This window comes from Cyrtonyx montezumae, unplaced genomic scaffold (assembly GCF_038088225.1).
Source record: "Cyrtonyx montezumae isolate F1298 unplaced genomic scaffold, pur_monq_1.0 scaffold_3, whole genome shotgun sequence".
Classification (NCBI taxonomy): domain Eukaryota; kingdom Metazoa; phylum Chordata; class Aves; order Galliformes; family Odontophoridae; genus Cyrtonyx; species Cyrtonyx montezumae.
The window spans coordinates 114384728-114404367 of record NW_027072034.1 but is presented as its reverse complement, the minus strand read 5'-3'; the positions used below and the strand labels follow the sequence as shown (position 1 = coordinate 114404367).

Here is a 19640-nt window from a genome sequence, read left to right as displayed (position 1 = left end):
TGCAGCTCTCAGAGGGAGCAGAGGGCAGCGCTGAGCTCAGCTCTGTGTGACAGCGACAGGGCCCGAGGGCACGGCATGGAGCTGTGTCAGGGGAGGGGCAGCTGGGGGTTGGGGACAGGGGCTGCACCGCAGAGCGGTGGGCATGGAGCAGGATGCACAGGGCAGTGGGCACAGCCTCGAGGGCCGGAGTTCAAGGAGCGTCTGGGCAGTGCCTGTGTCCGGTGTCTGGACATAGGGTCTGACTTTGGAGTGGTGCTGTGTGGAGCCAGAGGTCGCACTCTGAGAACCTTGTGGGTCCCTTCCAACTTAAGATTCTGTGGTTCAGTGAACATCCTTCTGTTTTCGTGGTCTAATGCTTAGGATTAAAATCTCTATGAAATGCTTAACATCAAGCCAGTCATCTAAAGTATATATGTAGGTGTCTGAAGAACCATGAGTCTTGTCACAAAGCTAGACATGCATCAGCCTTTGGAGAAATGTTAGCTTATATACATTCTGTAGATATATTGTGGTTCCTTTTACATGAGCTGATCACAGCTGCTATAGCTCGTGTATGAGGTCCTCAAGTGAAGTTGGGTTTCGTACTCTTACTGACGTACCTGTCATGCCTTTCAGCAAGTTGCGTCAGTGCCCATTCAATGCGTAACTCAGAACTTTTGTTCAGCCAGCCCTCTAAATTGTGGGTGATTAATCAGTAAATTTCTAAGTCTGTTATTTGGGAGTAGTAACTTGCTTTTAGAGGTCACTTGCTCAGGTTAGAATGTTGCGATACATCCTATTAGATTGGGGAATCCCTCGGTGTCCTATCCATAAGTTGCCGACCTGCCCTCTTTCCCAGAAAGGCATGCCTACCCTAAAAATGCCTACAGTGCAGTGTTTCCCTCTGTGGTTTACAATGTTTCCCTCTATGGTTTACAGTGTTATACGATCCAGTCCTGTAATTTACCAAGTACGTCACAGAGCCGTGCTGACGTATGTCCTTGCAGCTTTAATCCCACACTGCTGATGAAAGGGCTGGTTCCACCCTCTTGTGATACTGCCAGCGCAGCCCTCTGGTGAACCAGGTTAGCTCGTTGATCTGTTGAGGAGGGATTAATTCCTAGTTTTGGTAGGATTAGATTGTGCCATGAGAAGGTGGTGGTGCTGGTAGCCGTGGAGAGGGAGGAGTGGGAAGGTCAGGTGCCTTCCTTCCATGGCTTGGTTGCAGGTGGAGATGATCGTGTAACTGCAGCCTGCGGCGTTTGTGCGTGGTAACCACTGAGTGGTTTTTGGAAGGTGATTATTGGTTTCTTCTGTGGTTTCTCCATTTGTTGACACCCTCTGAAGTTTTATTGTTGAAAATAAGTACTGGCCTTTTTACTGTGTTAGGAGAAAGGCCCAATTTATTTTTTATCATGCTGTCAGAAGGTGAGAAATAACTCTGCTGGCTGGGAAATTACCCTAAGCTTGCCTGTTTCGCTTGGTGAATAGCTTTGTATCACCAGATTCTGCAACGTAACTGTTATTAAACCAGGTGACAAGTCTATGCTGGTTGCTCTGGGGAGAGCAGGTGGTACTGCAAACCAAATCTTACATAAAGTGCTCAGTACATTGTTTTTCTGGGTGGTGGTTTTAGGCTGGAATAATTCCATTCTGCCTTTACACGATGTGCATGGTAGCTTCAAGAAGGATCTTGCAGGAATCTAATTCTTCAAGTAAACCAGTTTTTGAGACCTGGTTTTATACTGTGAATCTATAGGTCTGAGGACTGCAGGAGAAGTTCTGGGTAAATTATTCTTGATACATTAGAGGAACACGTAGACTTTGTGACTGAGATCAAGGGACATGCTGTAGGATCAAGTCCATTGAATTACTTGTCTTCCTTGGGACCAGAAACTATTTCCATCTTATTGTACCGAAATATCAATAAACCGATGTCTTTGCTTGACTGGAGAGGTAGTCTCTCTGTAACTGTTGCCGCTACCTCCTCTGGTCACGGAAAGGAGAGGGTGACAAACCCCAAACAGGTGCTGCGTGTGGTGAATGTGCAGACACTTCTTTTTAATGTAATCAAGAATACAGATGTTTTTAACTGATGAATATGTGTCAGTATCAATGAATTCTGCATCAGTTCTTGAAGACAAATCTTTACTTTGTCTTTCTCTTGAATTTTCCCATAAGAAAGTGTATTTCCCTCCAGCTTGTGAAAAATGTCTGAAATACTACAAATAGCAGATACTCTTGAAACATATTTCATTATGCAGGTATTGCAGGAGAGCTGTTCACATTGTGGCACCTGAACTGTTTCGTTTATGACAGCTAATCTACAGAATGAAAGCCTTATTTTCAAGGAAAGTGGTTCTCTTCCATACCCGCTCAGTTCCTGGCAGGCTTTCAGGTCAGTTATATAACAAGTGATAGGAGGAAGGTCAAGCTGCTGGTGAAGTCAGCCGTTTTTTCACTGTAGAAGTGGCACTGAGGTCTGTAATGTATTAATCTGTATACTGAAAGACACCCTGCACTTCAGGGCTTCTTGTGATTCTAGTGTTCCCATAGCAAACTAAAAAGGCAAAAGTCAGTTTAAGCCTGGATTGGTTGTGTAAGCAACGTGGAGTTTGTGGCTTTGTGTTTTATAGGTTTAGTATGCTGCGTATTACCTTTTAGCAGATTTAATAGCAGTGCCTGTGGTTACGTCTAGAGAGAACTTGATTAGTGTCATGAACTATATGGTATTTTGGTGAAATGCACTTTGTTTTCACAGCTTTAAATGTGGAACATGGCTAGTTCATGTGCTTCCATGTGCTTATGGCTTTCAGGTTCTTTGCAATCTAGGACAACAGGTGAACTATAATTGCAGCGTTCTGACCCCAAAGCCTCCATATATTTTCCAGGTCAGCTTTAAACAGTTGCTTCCACTACTTTGGAGTTTAATGTGCATGTGACAGTTGCTTTTCACTGGGATAAAGGTTTTGTGAAGGATGGTGCAGAAAGGACTGGGGAAAATAGGTCAATATTGCACAGTTCTGCTTTGAGTGTGTAAATGGAGACAACTGCAGCAAGTAGGTGTGTGTACTTTTGGAGCAATTATGAATCTGGGAGCATACTAATTGTTAATGGTGAGATGACCAAAAAAAAAAGGGAGCTTTGTAGGTGTAGTTAGAGACAATAGCTGAGCTGCAACCAACATAACTTACTGAAATACGCTTTTTTTTTTCTTTGAATTGTGAACTGAGATCTCTTTTTCTATTTTGCATTAGTATTTGAAAGGTCTGAATGTCTGTGTTGAGTAGGAAATAGGGATTTCATAATACAGCCTCAGACTGCAATTCAGGTGTCAAGTGTCAAGACTGCTGGTCATAATTTCTTGAAAAGTGCTAACACCACAGATTTGTTGCTGTGAGATGGAACTTGTTCAAGGTATCAAAGAGGGAAGGGACTTTGTTAGTTGAACATTGGTCACGATAGTAACTGTTTCCAGCAAATCTAATTTCTCAAGTGACAAGCATGTGATGTTTTCATTTAAGCTTCTGAGCTCTGTGTTGCTTCTTCCTGTAACTGAAGCGTGGGCCTGCTTTGAAAACTTCCATTGCCTTTGTGTTCCTCCTGTTCAGTCATGTACATCTTTGCAAGTGAGTTTGTATACTTGTGACTCTGGCACAGCCATGAAAATGGAAAGCTGTAAAGCTTTTGTGCTGTGAGTTTGATTCTTCCCAGCATACAAACTCCTGTCCTTTACGAATGAAAACCAGAAATGTTGGGTGGGTGGAAAAAAATATCTGTATGCTCAATTGTAGAAGCTGTGAAGCATGAATTTGAATTGTTATTGATGCTTTGCTAACGGGGAGGAAATACCTATGGCATGAGCTACTTAGAAACAACTCCTGTTATGAACACTTGCATTTTTATTATCTTTTTCATCATGTTTGCACTTGAAAAGTTTGGTTAGTAACTATGTTGTTTGTAACTTGCTGTATTTTTAGCATGTGGAACTAGGTGCTACATCAAAGTAATCTGCTTTGTTTGTGTTGGGTAAGTTTGGGTTCTGTAAGTGTGCAAGCACTAGAAGAAAGTCCTGACTGTGAGATGTCTCTTTCCAAAGCGTGGAATCCCTGGTCTGGGTAAAGAGCCTGTAGTTCCAGAACTTTTTTTCTTAACATGCAGAAGTCAACACTCTGCTTACCTTACAGATAAAAGGTGTCTTGTGTCGGAATAGCAGACCTGAAGAGAGCTGCCAGTGGTAGGGAAAATTACTAGTTTTAAGTAAAATGAGAGAGCAAGTTGGTTTGCAATGAGGATGCACAATTATTACAGCAAATCCAAGAGAACTCTGAAAGTACCTCCAGTTTATTCCTAGCTGTGTTTGTGAGAGGGGCAGAAGAGGGATCAAAAGAACAGAAGTGAGAGGGCAGCCATTATCAGAAAAAACAAGTACATTGATAGGTAACTCTTTCATGTTGGCTGCTTCGTGGCTTGCATAGCATGTAAAGCATGGTCGTAGGCTGCACAGTCACAGTTGTGCTATGTGCTACACTGCCACGGCAAGCTTATCTCAGTTTTGCAAGGTCTGTAGTTCTGAAGTACAGGAGAAATGTTCAGAGAATTGTGGGACACCAGCTTATAGTGCAGCTGGTCTTAAAAATAGCTTGTATGTGTTCTCCAATATGTTGGATGAATTGAAGAATGAAGAAAAATCTTTGTAGTGTTCTATTGCAAGTTTCCTCTGAGCTGAAGGTTTGATTTTTCCTAATACATTTTATGTTATTAGGGGATCTTTTTTTTTCCTTTTTCCCTCTCCTCACATTTCACATTTTTGGGAATAAACAAGTGACATTTTCTAAGACCATATTTGAGTGTCTGGTCAGGTTTCGGTGACTGTTTCTTAAAACTGTCTTAAATATACAAAGAGAATAAAACAGCTTTTAGCATAGAGAGATGGCTATTGTTTTCCTTTATAGCTCTCATAGGAGAAGCATGACCATACATTGAAAACTTGAGATGTGCTTTTAAAATGAAGTATTCTAAAGTGGAGTTTTTGTCATCCAAGTTTAATGGGTTTTTGTATGGAGGTGTTGTGTTTTGGTTTGGTTTCTCATGAATGCTTATCCTGTGACATTCATGAAATCTCTGAATGCTTTGTCATATGACATTTTTTTTCTTTTCTTCAGTAAACTCTTAACTGTTGTGATCTGGAAACGTTTTCTGATGTGTGTTTTCTTCAGTTTGCGACCAAGGAGGAAATCAGAAGGCACTGTGGTGCAGATAATTCAGCTTTCATTGTGGTTATTTCCCTCCCCGCCCCCTCACTTTATTCCAGAGCTTTCATAATTTGAGGAGGCCTGTATACAAACTAAATTTGATCATCTCATCATGATATTATGTATGACAGTAAGGAAAGCTTTTTCATTACTGAATTCGACTTAAATTTCCTTTCTGTAAACCAGTTGCCAAGAAATTCACTGAGTATTTAATTTCAGTGTTAGTGCTCTTTTTCCAGACTACGAAGGAAATGAAAGCTTGGTAAGGATGAGGATCTTTGTCTTCGTTACATTCTAGATTTTGGCTCCTCATGATATAACTACCAAATGTTTTTGTTGGTTTTTTTTTAAGTGCCAACTCTGAGACTTGTTAGTTTGCTGAAGAAATGTTCTTCAGTTCTGCATTTGCTGACAGTCTTACTGGAGTTCATTTGTTCTTCTATAGGAGTCAGCACGGTCGACCTTGCAGTTTTGGCACTGGAGGTCAGCCTTTCAAACGGAGCAGCATTACTAGTGATCAGATGCTGCTCTTGCAGCAGCAACCTTTCTGGTTTTTTAATGATTTTGCATTTTTATCTTCTGCTGCTACGTCCTTCTTCCAGAATCCTGTCTTTGCAGATGCTCTGGCTGCTGTTGCACTACTCATCCAGTATACTGGTAAAGTAAATAAATAGATTTTATTTTTTTTATGCTCTGCTTGAGGAGAGTAATTTACAGCAGTATGATCGTTACATAATGATTTGTTCCAAAATGAATGTTTGGGGAAAATTCAAAAGCTTTTCCACTTGCAGTGCTGTTGTTGCCAACTCCGGCTGTCTTCCGTCTGAACTTAAAATGTTTAAGCCGACTTGAGGTAAAGGAGGCTTTGGAGGGATGTGGTGCATGTGCATTGTTTTCCTGCATTTGTAGTATGTACTATGTGTGTCAGAAGCTTTCTACTAACTGAAGTTTTAATTAGGATGTGCTGAATGGTAATATGTGGCTTGCTTTCTGTTGGACTGTGTTGACTCCCAGTTGAAAGATATTTTCTTGTGTTTACTTCATAAAATTTAACTTGAATGTAAGCTTTTGAACTCAAGGTTGCATGGATTGATCAAAAATACCTATACACAAGTCAGTGTGGTTGAAATGTGAATCCCTGTAGGCTTAGCACTGCAGAGATGGTCTTTGTTTTCTCCATGAGGTTAGGATACAGGTCAGTGAAGTACCGGTAATGATTTTTTCCTCTGTTGTGAGGATAATGCCTGTTCATAGCAACGGTAAGCAGGGAGTTAAGTCTTTGTCAGTGTTACTTCCTGGGTTTGGTTATATCCTTGTATGTTCCTACTGCACCCTTCCTACGGGGCTAAATAAGGTTCAGAAATGTGCTGGCTTCACCTGTTGTTGACAGAATGTTTTGTTTTTTTTTCCTTTTGTAAAGATTTAAAATGATCTTTAATCACAGGTCTAGATGAGGCTTATTAGCTTTTGAGCAGCTTGTCTGTATGGAAGACTGCTGCCAGATACTGGCGCTGCCTCAGAACACGTCGTTCACAAGTAGCTGTTCGTTTTGACAGCTTCCCTTTCTATTTTTCGTCAGCTCCTAGTTTTGCATATTGGCTCAGTGCTTTTTGAGTATTAGATTTCATTTAACCTTTTGGTGGCAGCGCTTCTAAATGCAACACAGGAACAGAACAGATCTGCTTCTTGTAAACGCTCCCAGCTTTTATCTGTCTTTGTTAGGAATAAAGTTCAACTGCAAGTTATAAATCCTCTTGCAACCCTTCGGAAGTGAACTAGAATTACAGCTCCTACTATAACAGTTACATATAACTAGAAAAGTAGGTCATTGTGGCAGGGAGTAGTCCAAACAGCCAACTGGTTGCTGCAGCGACGACCTACTTTAAGAAACTATTTTTGTTGATTCATATTGAAATGTTCTTACAAACGGCATAAGGAAATGATCAGGTTATGAGCAACGCAGTCATGAAAGCTGCAGAGTTTGGAGGCTTCTTTTTGTTTCTTTCTCCTGTCCTTATGTTTTCCCTTGACCTTGAAGTGTGGGGATTAAAGTAAATAAGGTTTGTTTTTTCTTCAGTTTGACCTCCAGTGGGGAAGGAAAATCTCTTCTTGTGTGAGGCTCTGCATAGCAATAATACTCCTCAATGGTGATTAAGTAAGTTTCTATTCAGAGGCTACAAATATTCCCCTATCATTTTCATCTATGGAAACAGCTTTAAAGCAAAAAAAAAAAAAAAAAGTGTGTATATATAGTTACTTAAGAGATGCAACTCCTTCCTGGAGTGCCAGCAGTTTGCTAGATATTTCACTGTTGTTTTTTTAAGCACTGTCTCCACTGAAAGTTATCCACTTTTGAGAAGGTGGGGTTGGAGTGCCCTGTCCTGTGCCTTCTACTTGTGTGTTTACATTGGCAGTGCTCCCTTCTGCATCTTCTGTGGCTGCTGTTAATTCTGATCCTGGCACAAGCAAACTGGAAAAAACTGATAGTGTGGAGGATGTTGTTTTCCAGCTGTCTACCTTTATTCTTTCTGCAGTCAAGAATCTATGATAGTGTTGTTCTTTGGCAATTCATTTGCTTTTTCTGAAAGCAGCGGGTCGACAGCTAACATAGAAAAAACACAGTTCTTAGAAAGACTTCATAAAAATAATTCCTAAAAATTCCTAAAATATCTTTACTTCATGAGAAGTGGTTGTATATCTTGCATATCACTTTTTAGTGATGTGCAGTTAATGATGTACAGTTAACTGATGTACAGTTAAGTTGACTGCTGCAATGGCTTAATTTAGGTAAATTCTGTTTCTTTGAGTGAAGTATTACATGTTGGTCCCTGGCATTGGTGTTGGTCCCGACCTTTGGTGAATGGCTTTTGCTGTGGCAGATGGAGATTGTTTATCTAGATGTTACTCTCACTGTTTTATTATTTCAGCTATTACCCCTTGAACTACATTTTGGTTTCGTATACCAGCACTTACATTACTGAGCTCAATGTCTTTTTTGACAGTTTCTAACTTTGAATTGGAAGGCCCCTGTGGAGTGAATGGAGCCATCCCATCCAGAAGCCTGCTCATACAGGAGGAGAGCTGGGGAAGCAAAGGAGTGTTTCTGGACTTGTGCAGCTTAGTAACCAAAGCTGTTATTTGGGACTTCTGATGTTTTTTAAAAATGTAGAATCTTCCTAATCATGTTCTTTTCTTAGAGATGTGAGAGGATTTTTGTTCATTTATCTTGTGTTCAGATGCAAGTGGGTAATTTCAGTTTTTAACAACCAATTCAGAAGCTTTTTGGCTTTCTTGGTTCATTAGAGTAGCAGAAGTGGGAAGGTAAAGTGATGCTGAATGGCTGGCCAATGCAAGGCCAGCAATAGAGACATGAAATCCATTTGCTTTTAATAAAAAACTTCAGATATTTTCTATTTTCCAAGCATTCTGCTAATTCCTATATATGCTAATTGACTTCATCTCTATCCTTAATCTGTTCAATTGATACAATTGTTCTGAAGTGGGGAACCAGAGATTTGTGATTTATACAGTGTAGTTGAGAAGTATTTATTTCACTTAGTGCTTCTTTTTCTGATAAAGCTTGTAACTGTGTAAGATCATATTAGCAATAATTGTAACCTCACAAAGCTTACTTCATCGTAAGGAGAGCTTTAAAGAGTTCCCTCCAAGTGAGGGACAGTTTGGGACATGTCCTTCTGAATCAGACTGCAGGATTGTGCCTTGCTGAAGTTCTAGCCTCTCTTCTTCTTTTAAAATGAGCCTTGACTATTATTTTCTCATGGACAGCACAGATTCTGGAGAGCAGCGTGTCTGAACTACTACTTTATTCATTGACAGGAATAAAAATCAGGCCAGCTCTGGTTTAATTACATGAAGTCTTATGAGCAGCTCATTTAAACAAGGTTATTTGGGTACATGAGAATAGGGAGCTGTAAGTTATTTAAACATGAACATGGGTGTACTGTCAAGTACCTACACTTTATAATTTGCTTTTTAGGTCTTGTTTCCCTAGCTGTCCATACTGCAGATATGGTTGCTTGCTCCTGACCTTTCTTCTGTACGGATCCAAGTAGTTTCATTCTGGAAAGAGTCAGCATAAGGAATTAAGTCAAGTCATGAAGTCATGAGGACTTCAGCAGATTGGAATTATGGCGCTGGAAAAATAATAAACACAGAATACATATATTAGAGTGGAAGACTGTGGAGAAGGGACTCGAACTGCAAGCCTGTTAGTCTCTTATCACCAGAAAGCTGACCTTTGTAACAAGTAATTTGAGTTGTTTGTTGCTTGTTAAATGGAAATGTGTCTGGATGAGTAATAGGTGTTCTCTAAGTGTGGAGGTCAGATCCAGATCTTTACAAAGACTGGATATGCTATTTACTGTGAAGTAGGTCTCGCAAAATAGGAGCCAGATATAGATTGCTTTTGGGGAGGTTATACATGTCTCTTGAGTAGGACACCTTTTGATAGGGCATCTCTTGTCTACTCCTTTCTTCTGGGTAGTGCTGCCCTTGAAAAGGTAGCTCGCTTGTGAAGAGATCAGTGAGAATAATGTGGAGGGAAATAGTAGATTGGTATTTTAGGGTAAGCTAGATTGGGTTCAAATAATTTTTCGGGGTTTACTTTAATAGACTGGTATTGCATGCTGTAGTTGTTGTTCTGCCCAGCTCCATATGTGAGATGGTCTTTACTGCATAGTTTCCAGAAGACCCACTGAAAAGAACTCAACTTGAATGCGTGTGAAGATGAACCACGATAAAGCACTGCTTATTGTTTGAAACCCCATCTTTCAACCTTTTTTGGAGAGTTCAATTTGTTGTTGTGTTGTTTGCTTTTCTTTAAGAGCTTCTTTCGTAGCAGTTACGAGCATTCCACAGTCTACTTGGGCTTGGGTGCACCTTGTCTTCTTCATCCATCACAGCTTAGCTTTGGCTTAAAGATAATAGCAGTTGTCAATGCCAGAAGAAAAAAGGCCAGCGATGCACTTCTTGCTTTGTGCATGGATCAGCTCATAGTAAGTTATGAAAGGTGCTGAAGTCCTGAGTTGCACTCTGAAGGAGCCATTCTTCCTCTGCTGTCTGTAGAGCAAGCCTGCAGGAGATTAGTTAGCTCCACAGCCAGCTCACCTCTGTACCCACTGTTGAATAACATGAGCTTTTTCCTGCACTTGTGTGCAAGCCTACTAGCAGAGGTATTACTGTATACCTTTTGGGGAAATTAAGTCGTATGCTGTGTATTCATTGAAACAGCGTATTACAATAAGGTATGCCTCTATGTGACCTTGATTTGGTAACAGGAAAATACTGCTATGGCAAGCTGCCAAAGGATGCTGTGGAGTGTACATAACAATTAAATCCTGTCTGAGCTTAATCTTCTTATGGTTTCATAAGAATATACTGCTTGCGCTGTCTAAGATGCGTTGGTTGGTGGTAAACAGAAAAATGCACTGATAAAATATTAAGCATATCAAATTTGAGGTACTTCTCAGTGTTTTACACACAGTTGCAATATTAGATGAGATTGTGCAGAAGCTAATCTGAGAAGTGTGTTTACCTAAGCAATACTGGAATTTCATAATGACCCAACTGAACATAGGGCAAAGTAGAGGATATGTATAAAAGGCCAAATCTCTCTCTTTCCGTGAGTAAAGATAAATGTTGCATGATCTGTTAATGCAATCCTGCAAACTATACTCATTCAAATATAAAGGTGTGATTGATGCTGTGCAGTGTGTAATATTCTTTCTTCTAATCGAATCCCATTCTTTATGAACTCTGAAAGGCAGAGTAGTATCTGATAGAAGAGCTGAAGAAAAATTGAGTAGGAAAATAAAGCCAGTAGCCATTATGGCTGTGTAACATAATTCTGAGAGACAAAGCCTGGACGGTGACTGAGTATCAGCGATGCTGCAAATATCTTGTTTGACACTGCTTTTCCTCATTGGAGAAATGGAAATTAAGGACTCGGCCTGAAGACTAGTGGTAAGGGAGGAAGCATTTAGAAATACTGGTGAGACAGTGTTTTGGATGGACAGCTGCAATTTGTGCAGTCCTAAGTAAAATATTTAGTGACTGAGGAATGAAGCAAGTTTTAGTTCATGTCTGTCCCTTCCCCGTCCTGCATAAGCATAGGGGCAGAAGGCTTGGTTCAGCCTTCAGTCCTAAGCAGGATTTGCATGATCAGCAGCAGGAAAGGTTGTGAGGTTGGAGCTGTCTTGTAAGGAATATGGCCTTCAGAAGGCTTCATGAAAATTATGGATATCATAAATGCAGTTAGATGACCCTGAGCAAATATGTGTTACCTGTCTTCAAGCACTGTTCTTAGTGTGTGTATGTTTCTCATGTTTGAGGCACTTTGGATTAGCATCTTCACCAGGGTGCAATAAAAAGGTTCTTTCTGCCTCCTTCTGTAAGCTGACATGCATGTACTTGATACAGTTTGCTTATGGGAAATTAATGTTGAGCTTCGCCCTCTCTGGTTTGTCCAAGGGAAGCTGAAGACCAGGCGAAGAAAATTATTTACCTGCTAAAATATGTTCATCCTTTTTGTGCCTTTTCAACGAAGGCATGTTGTGTACTTTATATATATATACATATACACATTTTTATATTTATTCAAAGTGGAAAAAGAAAGTGCTTTCTCATTTTGACTGTTAGATTGAGAGGACAAAGTTGTTTCAGATTGCAGACTCAGGAACTGACCTGTTACTACTATAGGGAGTGATTTAAATAGCTCCTAATTGCCACACTTGGGGGGGAAAAGTATAACAGAGTTCAAGCCTAGTAATTGTTACTTCAGAGCCAGTATTAGGAAACTGCTCCACGAGTTCATATAACTGAGGAGAGATTACTTTTTAATGAGATTGGAGGGTTTCATGCTGGTTCCTGTTCACAGACTAGTTTTGAAGTATGTTAAGCTGAAGAGGGAACACGTTTTTGATGGTTTTGGTGAGAAAACTCAAATAAGTTTGCTGTGTCTGTGTTAGAGTGCTGCTCCCAGTTCCGTTTAGATGGCTGCAATGGAGGAAAATGCCTGCATCATGCTGGTCTGCATTGTGCCCATGCATGGAGTTGGTCCTTCAGAACCACGCTCACTTGTAGTCAAGTGCTACTGTTCAAAGTGGAACCTGAGAAAGCTAGTTCTGTAACTCTTCTTTCCAGATCCCATAATAATGCACTGTAACAGTGTTGAGTGCTGAGAATTACTGTTTTAACATTTTAGTTTGCTTAATATGGGGGACTTGCATGTTGAAAATATCTTATTACTCTTCCCCTGAGTGTATGTTATTGATAGTACATTGAGTTGTTAGGGTGCGCATGACAACGCTGTGCCAACATTAAGGAAAGTGATGTTTTAAAGGCATTGAAAAATATGAGTACTTTGGTTATGACAAGTTGTTAATTCAACTACAAATTTCTTGGTAGTGGTTATGTCTAGAAATGAGCCTTCTTTATTGCTTCTAATTGAGGAAGGGAGAGTGGTATAAAGGATTTTTTGGGTAAAATTGATGTAATTCTAATGAGAAAGTGCCCTTTAGATATGGTATTGCATAAATATGGTTGGTGAAAACAAAACAGATGAGTTTCATCATTTGCAGCACATCTTGTTAAACACATCTGGTCCAGCTGAAAGGTTCAAATAGGCTTAATAAATTGTACGTTTATTCTGAGTAATTGCTTGCTGTAAACTGAGCCCCTGTTCTCCAATTCAAAAGCAGTGTTCTTTTGCACTGATGTTACTACAAATACCCTGGGGTCGCTAGGGCTTAATTTGGTCTTTATCTCTGAACAGTGTGTTCTCAGTGACAGCCCAAGCTGGGACTTGGCTGGTTTGCTTCTGTTTTTGTTTGGGTGAGAGGAGATAGCAGGGTGTGTGGTTTCTTCCCTGTGTCCCCCTTAGCTCCCCTCTCTCTTCCTCCATGTATTTGACAACTCCAGTCTAGACCACTGGGTTTTTAAATATATGAAAGTTCTATGGAGATAGAGGGAGATATTAGAGAAGATTTGGGAAACCAACAAAATAGAGATTAAAATGTATTAAGGATAAGTTTAGGGACCTTGGATGTGAATTGAAGGCTGGGTCAGTGCGTGTAATCTCCTTGAATAGGATTTTGTGTCAGGTCCAGACTGAAGTTGTATGCTGTGGTCTGTTAGTTAGGAAGAAAATGGGTTGAGAAAATAGGGGGAAGGAGATGTAGACAGGAATGAACAATTCCCTTAGACCAATTTTTGTACTGAAATAGCCATGAGTTTTATATCATCTGTTTTATTTAACACCTTTTCCTCATATTCTGTGAATTGAAGTTTAAAATCAAACAAACAAAAATAAATCTCTTATATCATTCCAGTGCTATTTGGGACACTATTGCAGTCCATAGTGGTTTGTGAAGAATTTGTGAATGCATATACTCCTGGGAAGCAGGACTGAGAAAGATTGAGATGGGCAAGATTTATGATAAGGACTGTAATTCCAAGTTTAAAACAAGAATAGCAGCAGCAACAAAAAAAAACCCCACAACCCTCTACTTTCTAGACCCATTCTGGAAGTTACTTTGGCCAACAAACTTAGTTCTCTTTTGAATAGTGGTCTTGGTACCACACAGTGGGCATCTCCCCATAATTGCACTTGTACTGCTACATCCCCAGAACTTCCAGATGCAATTTTCTTAATTTTTTGTCTTCTCCCAAAAAATCTTTACCGTTAATTACCTTTACTTACTGAACCCACTGAAAATTCTTCAGTGCACAGATCTCTCTCAGCACCCTTTGTGCAGCTCCCTGTTCTGCTTGAAGACATGCAGATTTGCAGAACCCCATTCTCTCTCCCTTTTCTTGTTTCCTGGTTTGCACATTATAAATTCAGGAGAAGGTATAGCCAGTGTGGTACATTCCTCCTTGTAAAGAGAGCTATTTTTATAAGTGAAGGCCAAAGGCGTAGTTATGACCATCTAGTCCCCTGACGTGCCATTTTTAGTAATGGGTAAGGCCCCTGTGTTGTAAGGGGCACTTGAATTAAGTTTCATTGCTGGATGCCAATAGCTGATTGTCTCCTTTTTTTTTTTTTGTGGTGTGCTATTTTTTCCCCCTTCAAGGTGACAAAACACTTCTAGGTTCAGTTAAGACTCGAGTGTGTTTTAATGTGTTCTGGAACTGAATAGCACTGAGGTGAAAACTTTGAATGAGAGCTGTTTGATTATTTTTTTTGTGTGTGTGCTGCTTAATATAAATTACAGAATTTGCTGTAAGCTAAGTGTAATTAGGATGTGGACAGGCATACATCACCAAAATATGCACAAAATATGGAAGATCTGGTAACAGTTGGGCCGTTCCTCTAGATGCCTGTTTCTACTGAAAAATGTCTGGTCTACCTCAGAAAGCAAATGCCTCTTTACATTTCTCTGCAGGTTTCTGCTTCAGTGTCTTGAAGATCTCGATGCCAATCTACGGAAATTGAATTCACGTTTGTTTGTTATTCGTGGACAGCCAGCAGATGTTTTCCCCAGGCTTTTTAAGGTAAATTCAGTCAGTTGCATGCAACTAAAATACAGGTTTCATTTTACCTTACAGTTTGTTTCTGTCCATGCATATAACTGACAAACTGTTTTCAACTAGAAGTATCTCCTGTACTAGTATACTTAAGTGCAAGCTGCTTTTTGTGCTTAATATACTTTTGCAGTTTCAGGATTTTTTAATAGTTGGATTTCCCTTCCTCTCTGCTGTGCATATCATCAAATGACCAGAGTTTGTTTTAGACTTTACAGTTCTAATTCCTTTTTCTTTCCAGAAATAGTTTCAATTCAACTAATTTCTCATGTTTTGCTATGTGTAGGTACTGGACTAAGTTTTCCTTTCTGGGTTCCCTCTGAAATAATGCATATACAAATTCAGAGATTCAAAGTCTGACCTGTAAAATCAGTGCTTGATTTAGACCAAATCTCTGGTGTGCTTTTCAGCTTTTTAGAAGTGGTTCACTGCATTTTTCACTGGTGATAGACTTGATCAAAATGTGAGGTTAGTGCTCATGTTTCTACATACTTGGCTGAATATTTTTCTGAGGTAGTTTATGAGTAAGTTGCAGTTGCTCATTATGAAAATGCTGAAGTTAAATATAAAATTGAAATTTCTCAACTTTAATTTGTCAGATTCCTGTTCTTTACAGGGTATTTAATGATATCAAACTCCTTAGATCATAAATTGATTTTTAATTAATTTATTTTATTCAGGAAAAGTGTCTTACTGAAATCTTGAGAAATTACTTCTGATGTATTTAAAGTAATACTGTAATAGGATAGTGGAAATGATTCATAGGATGGTTTGTGTTGAAAGGGACCTTTAAGGATCACCTAGTTCCAACCCTCTGCTACAGGCACAGACACCTCCCTCTAGGCCAGGTTGCTCCAAACCCCGTCCAGCCTGGCCTTGAATGCTTCCAGGGAGGGGGCATCCACAACCTCACTGGGCAACTTGAGCCAGTGTCTCCCCACCCTCATGGTAAAGAATTTTTTCCTCATACCTAGTCTGAATCTACCCTCTTCCATTTTAAAACCGTTTCCCCTCATCCTGTCCCTTCCCAGCTTTCCTGTAGGCCCCCTTCAGGCATTGAAAGGCTGCTGTCAGGTCTCCTTGGAGCCTTCTGTTCTTCCGGCTGCTCAGTATGCTTTGCGTACTGATTTTAAAAGGTTTTATGGAATAACTGGATTGAGGTGAATGAGATAAGCAGGACTCCAGATATATTTTTCTGGAAAGGCTATCTTTCTCAAGTGATTGAGTTCTCAAATCTTCCAACACCAAGCTAGACAAATTATCGAGATGGTATTGTATCTCTTGGGAATGTTAGTCTTTTGGCTGAAGTCTACCTGTCTCATGATATAGAAGTATCTATCTCATGCAGTTGCTCTCACAGCCTCTTCTGTCAGAACAGGTATCTGTACATCAGGTACTGGCCCTGCAACAGGAGACATAGAACCTTGAGTCAAGCTTTTTAGATCATTCTCATTAAATGTCTCATAAAGGTGAGCAACAATCCTGACCATGAAGAACATGTCTGTTTTTTTTTGTCTGAAAGATGATATCTTCAAGCCAATAATAGTAGTAGGTAGCGAAACTTCAGTAAATCCTTGTGTCAGAATCATCATCCAGGATGCCCAGGAGTGAATGTTTCATGGCTGTTTTTTTGGTAGGGCTCTCCTTTTTGCAGATTGAAGGATAATCTTTTCAAAAGACTGAACACTGTTATTTTTTAATGGTTAAAAAAGACTGAAAGGACTCTAGGATTTTTGGTAGAGGGAGACAGTTGTGTTCTTGTTTCCCACCTGCTTTCAATCCCTCAGAACTGCTTTGTTCCCCTAAAGACTTAATTCAGCGTCGTCCATTCTCTGCAGCACTAGCTAATAGTGCTGTTGAAAGCAGCAGTAGGTTCTCATTCTGTGGAGCACATAGAATATTTTTATCAGCAAACTTTGCAGGTCTTTGCAAAATTCAAGAATTCTTTTTTTTTTTGTCAGAAAAGGTGATTTCTGACTGCAGAGTTGCAAGTTTCATTAGTAGCAGATGCCTACTTGGTGCCTGTTGATTAATTTGAAACAGTGAACTTTGCTTGATTCTTGTTATTCTTTTCAGTTTGTCCTTGTTTGCTCTGTATCTCTAGTGCTTTGGGACTGGCTTGATGAAGAGAATAGAGCTGGGACCATTTCTAATTTATTTAAATGCATCAGTGTTGCTAAAAGCATCCATTATGCTGAGCAGCATGTGCAAAATGATGTGTCCTTGCTTCTACGTGCATAGCTCATGCTAATGTGAACTGATTGTATTCACATCACATCTCTCTTGTCTCCGAGTTCCTTGGCTCTCCGTGTGATGTGGCTCTGGCCCTTGGATACTTTTTTCATGGTTTTCTTTTCAACATGCCAGAGGAAAGAAGGAATTAAGAAAATGTGCTACCCACTGTTAGATGGTTGTTTTACAGCACCAAATGGAAAGTAGATGTTGCGTAAGAGGGGAGGCTGCTAAATGGTTCAGGGCCTGCTGTATCAGTGTTGGCAGATGTAAGGGTGGAAGGATGCCAAGCATTCCCTAGAGTCCGTCTATCTTCAGTATTGTACCTGTGCTCCATCTAGGTGAGAGCTAAAAAGTCTAGAAGTGAAGCTACACCTTAAGTGAACGGTGTCATGCCCCCGTCCCTTTGGTATAAGTCTAGTTCTCTGGCTGGTGTGCTTAGGACTCACAATTAAGATAACTAGGATTAGAAACACATTTCTCTAGAGTTTGATGGGTAAGATGTCTTCGTAGGCTCATTTGTGCACATTTCACCTTACCCACTTTCTGCAGAAATCACAGCTGTGAGTGATGCCTTCCTTCAGTTCTTTTCCCCTACCTGTTGCTGTGAGCTTAATAACAGCATTTGTAAGTTTTTGTGGTTGGAGGGTTTGGAACAGGAAGGAGAAATATGTGGTGTCTGGTTTTAGCGAGAGAAGTTATTTGCTTCTTCCTTGCCCTCCCCTTTCATGCTTGAAGCCGTTTTGGAAAGAATTTGGTTACCTCAGATTGGTTTCTGTCCTGAAACTTCAGCTATTCTGCTGAAGTTAATGGGCATACATGAAGAGCTTGCAGAGCAGCAAGACACCACTGCTCAGAAATGTCCAGAAGACAGCCTGTGTCACCTTTCCCTTCTGTTATGCCTCTTAAGTAAGTGGATCCTAAAGTTAAAAGCTCAATTTTCAGGATTGCTATGGAAATGTAATGGGACCGATCAATAGAGGCTTTTTTCATCTGATTCCAATCCCAAAATGTTGGCCGCTTTTTTCTGAGTCTGGGTATCTGTATCTGTGTATTTTTGTACCTTTTGTGTATTTTTACCAGCTCTCCACAGACAATAGCTGGTGTTACAGCCTGTCCTTTCCATTCTTCTTTTCCTCACCCTCAATGAAGCAGCTGGCTTGCTGAAGGACCACATATTTTGTATTTCAGGAATGGAGCATTGCAAAACTCTCAATTGAATATGATTCTGAACCATTTGGGAAGGAGAGAGATGCAGCAATTAAGAAGTTGGCCAGTGAAGCTGGAGTGGAGGTCATTGTTCGAATTTCTCACACATTATATGACCTAGACAAGTAAGTCACCATTACCTCTGATTTTATAAAGAAAATAGCATGGCTTTATTTTGTTATATAGAAATCAGCATATGCTATATGGAATGCTTTTCATTCTTTCTAACTACACGTTTGTTTTATATTTTGTTAGTCCATCTACCAATTTTATTCTGCACTGAGCAAAATTTTTCAGCTCCAAAATTGATACAGAAAGATATAAAATACGGCTTGATTTTGTGTTCTTTGGAAAATAGTAGTTTTCTGAATTAATAGTGAAGTGGTGAAATGACTGTAACTCCTGACCACTGGTATTTGTTCCTGTTCAGTTGTTTAATTTTGGATTGTTCTGTCTCAATTTCATTTCTACACAAGTTAGCAGAAGGTCCTCAGCTTTTTCTGGAACTGTTTCTTGTAAGCTATGCATCCAGTAATGCTCTGGGGGTTGTCTGATATCCCTATGTTGTGTTACTTAATGTGGCGTTTGCTATTCCACAGATCTATTTAAATGCATTAGTATTAGCTCCTTATTTCAGAAACATAATCTGCAAACTGTTCAAAAATATGACTTGGCTTCTATTAACATTAAGTAATTTGTAATGGTAGGTGCTGGTTTTAATATTGTACGTCACATGTATGGGAGATTGCTAGATGCGTTGGGGGGAGGGAATTTTTACACTGATTTGAAACTGGTAACTATTTTTTAAGTCTTAAATTGAGAATCCACTCTACTGTCAAAATTCTGTTGTTTCCCCCTGCCCTTAAATGAACAGTTAATTCTGTCTACCACTTTGTTTTTTTGAACCTTTACTGTTTTCAAAATTGGATAATGAAAATGGACAGTGCAGAATGTAAAAACTGTTTTGACAAGTCATTGCATATAAATGACAGCCTAATCTTTTCTGAGTATTAATATAGTTGTAATGCTGAACTCTGCTCTCAGTGCCAGAGTAGAAAAATGCTTTCTTTTTATGCAGATAGCATGATCAAAGATGTATGCTGCTCACCTATGTTACTGTTGTTTCTCACCTGCTTTAATAATCTGTATTAGTCCTTTGCCTCAAGCTTTTTATATTCATCACTCTTTCTTACAGAACTTTTCCCAATCCATGAGTTAGGAGTAACTTGGTTTTAAACAGTTATTTTATGTTTTTCTGGTGAGGAAAAATAATTGTGTAAAATTAAGGTTCAAACTGTCTGGATAAGCACATGTCATTCTGTGTAGCACAGTATTTCTTCTTCATGTGTAGGTGTATATATTAAAAAAAAAAACAAAGAAAAACATTCTAGTATCCTGTTGTCTAACGTCTAACGTCTCTAT

The 19640-nt window shown here is 39.7% G+C and overlaps 1 protein-coding gene across 1 annotated transcript in view; it reads left to right on the top strand.

Moving 5' to 3' along the window:
* The window catches only part of CRY1 (cryptochrome circadian regulator 1), a 33841-nt gene that overhangs the window by 3489 nt on the left and 10712 nt on the right, over window positions 1–19640 (top strand). Inside the window, exons 2-3 of the mRNA XM_065743080.1 lie at window positions 14639–14747; window positions 18201–18343. Of these exons, the coding sequence (XP_065599152.1) occupies window positions 14639–14747; window positions 18201–18343 (252 nt within the window). The remainder of the gene's footprint in view (window positions 1–14638; window positions 14748–18200; window positions 18344–19640) is intronic.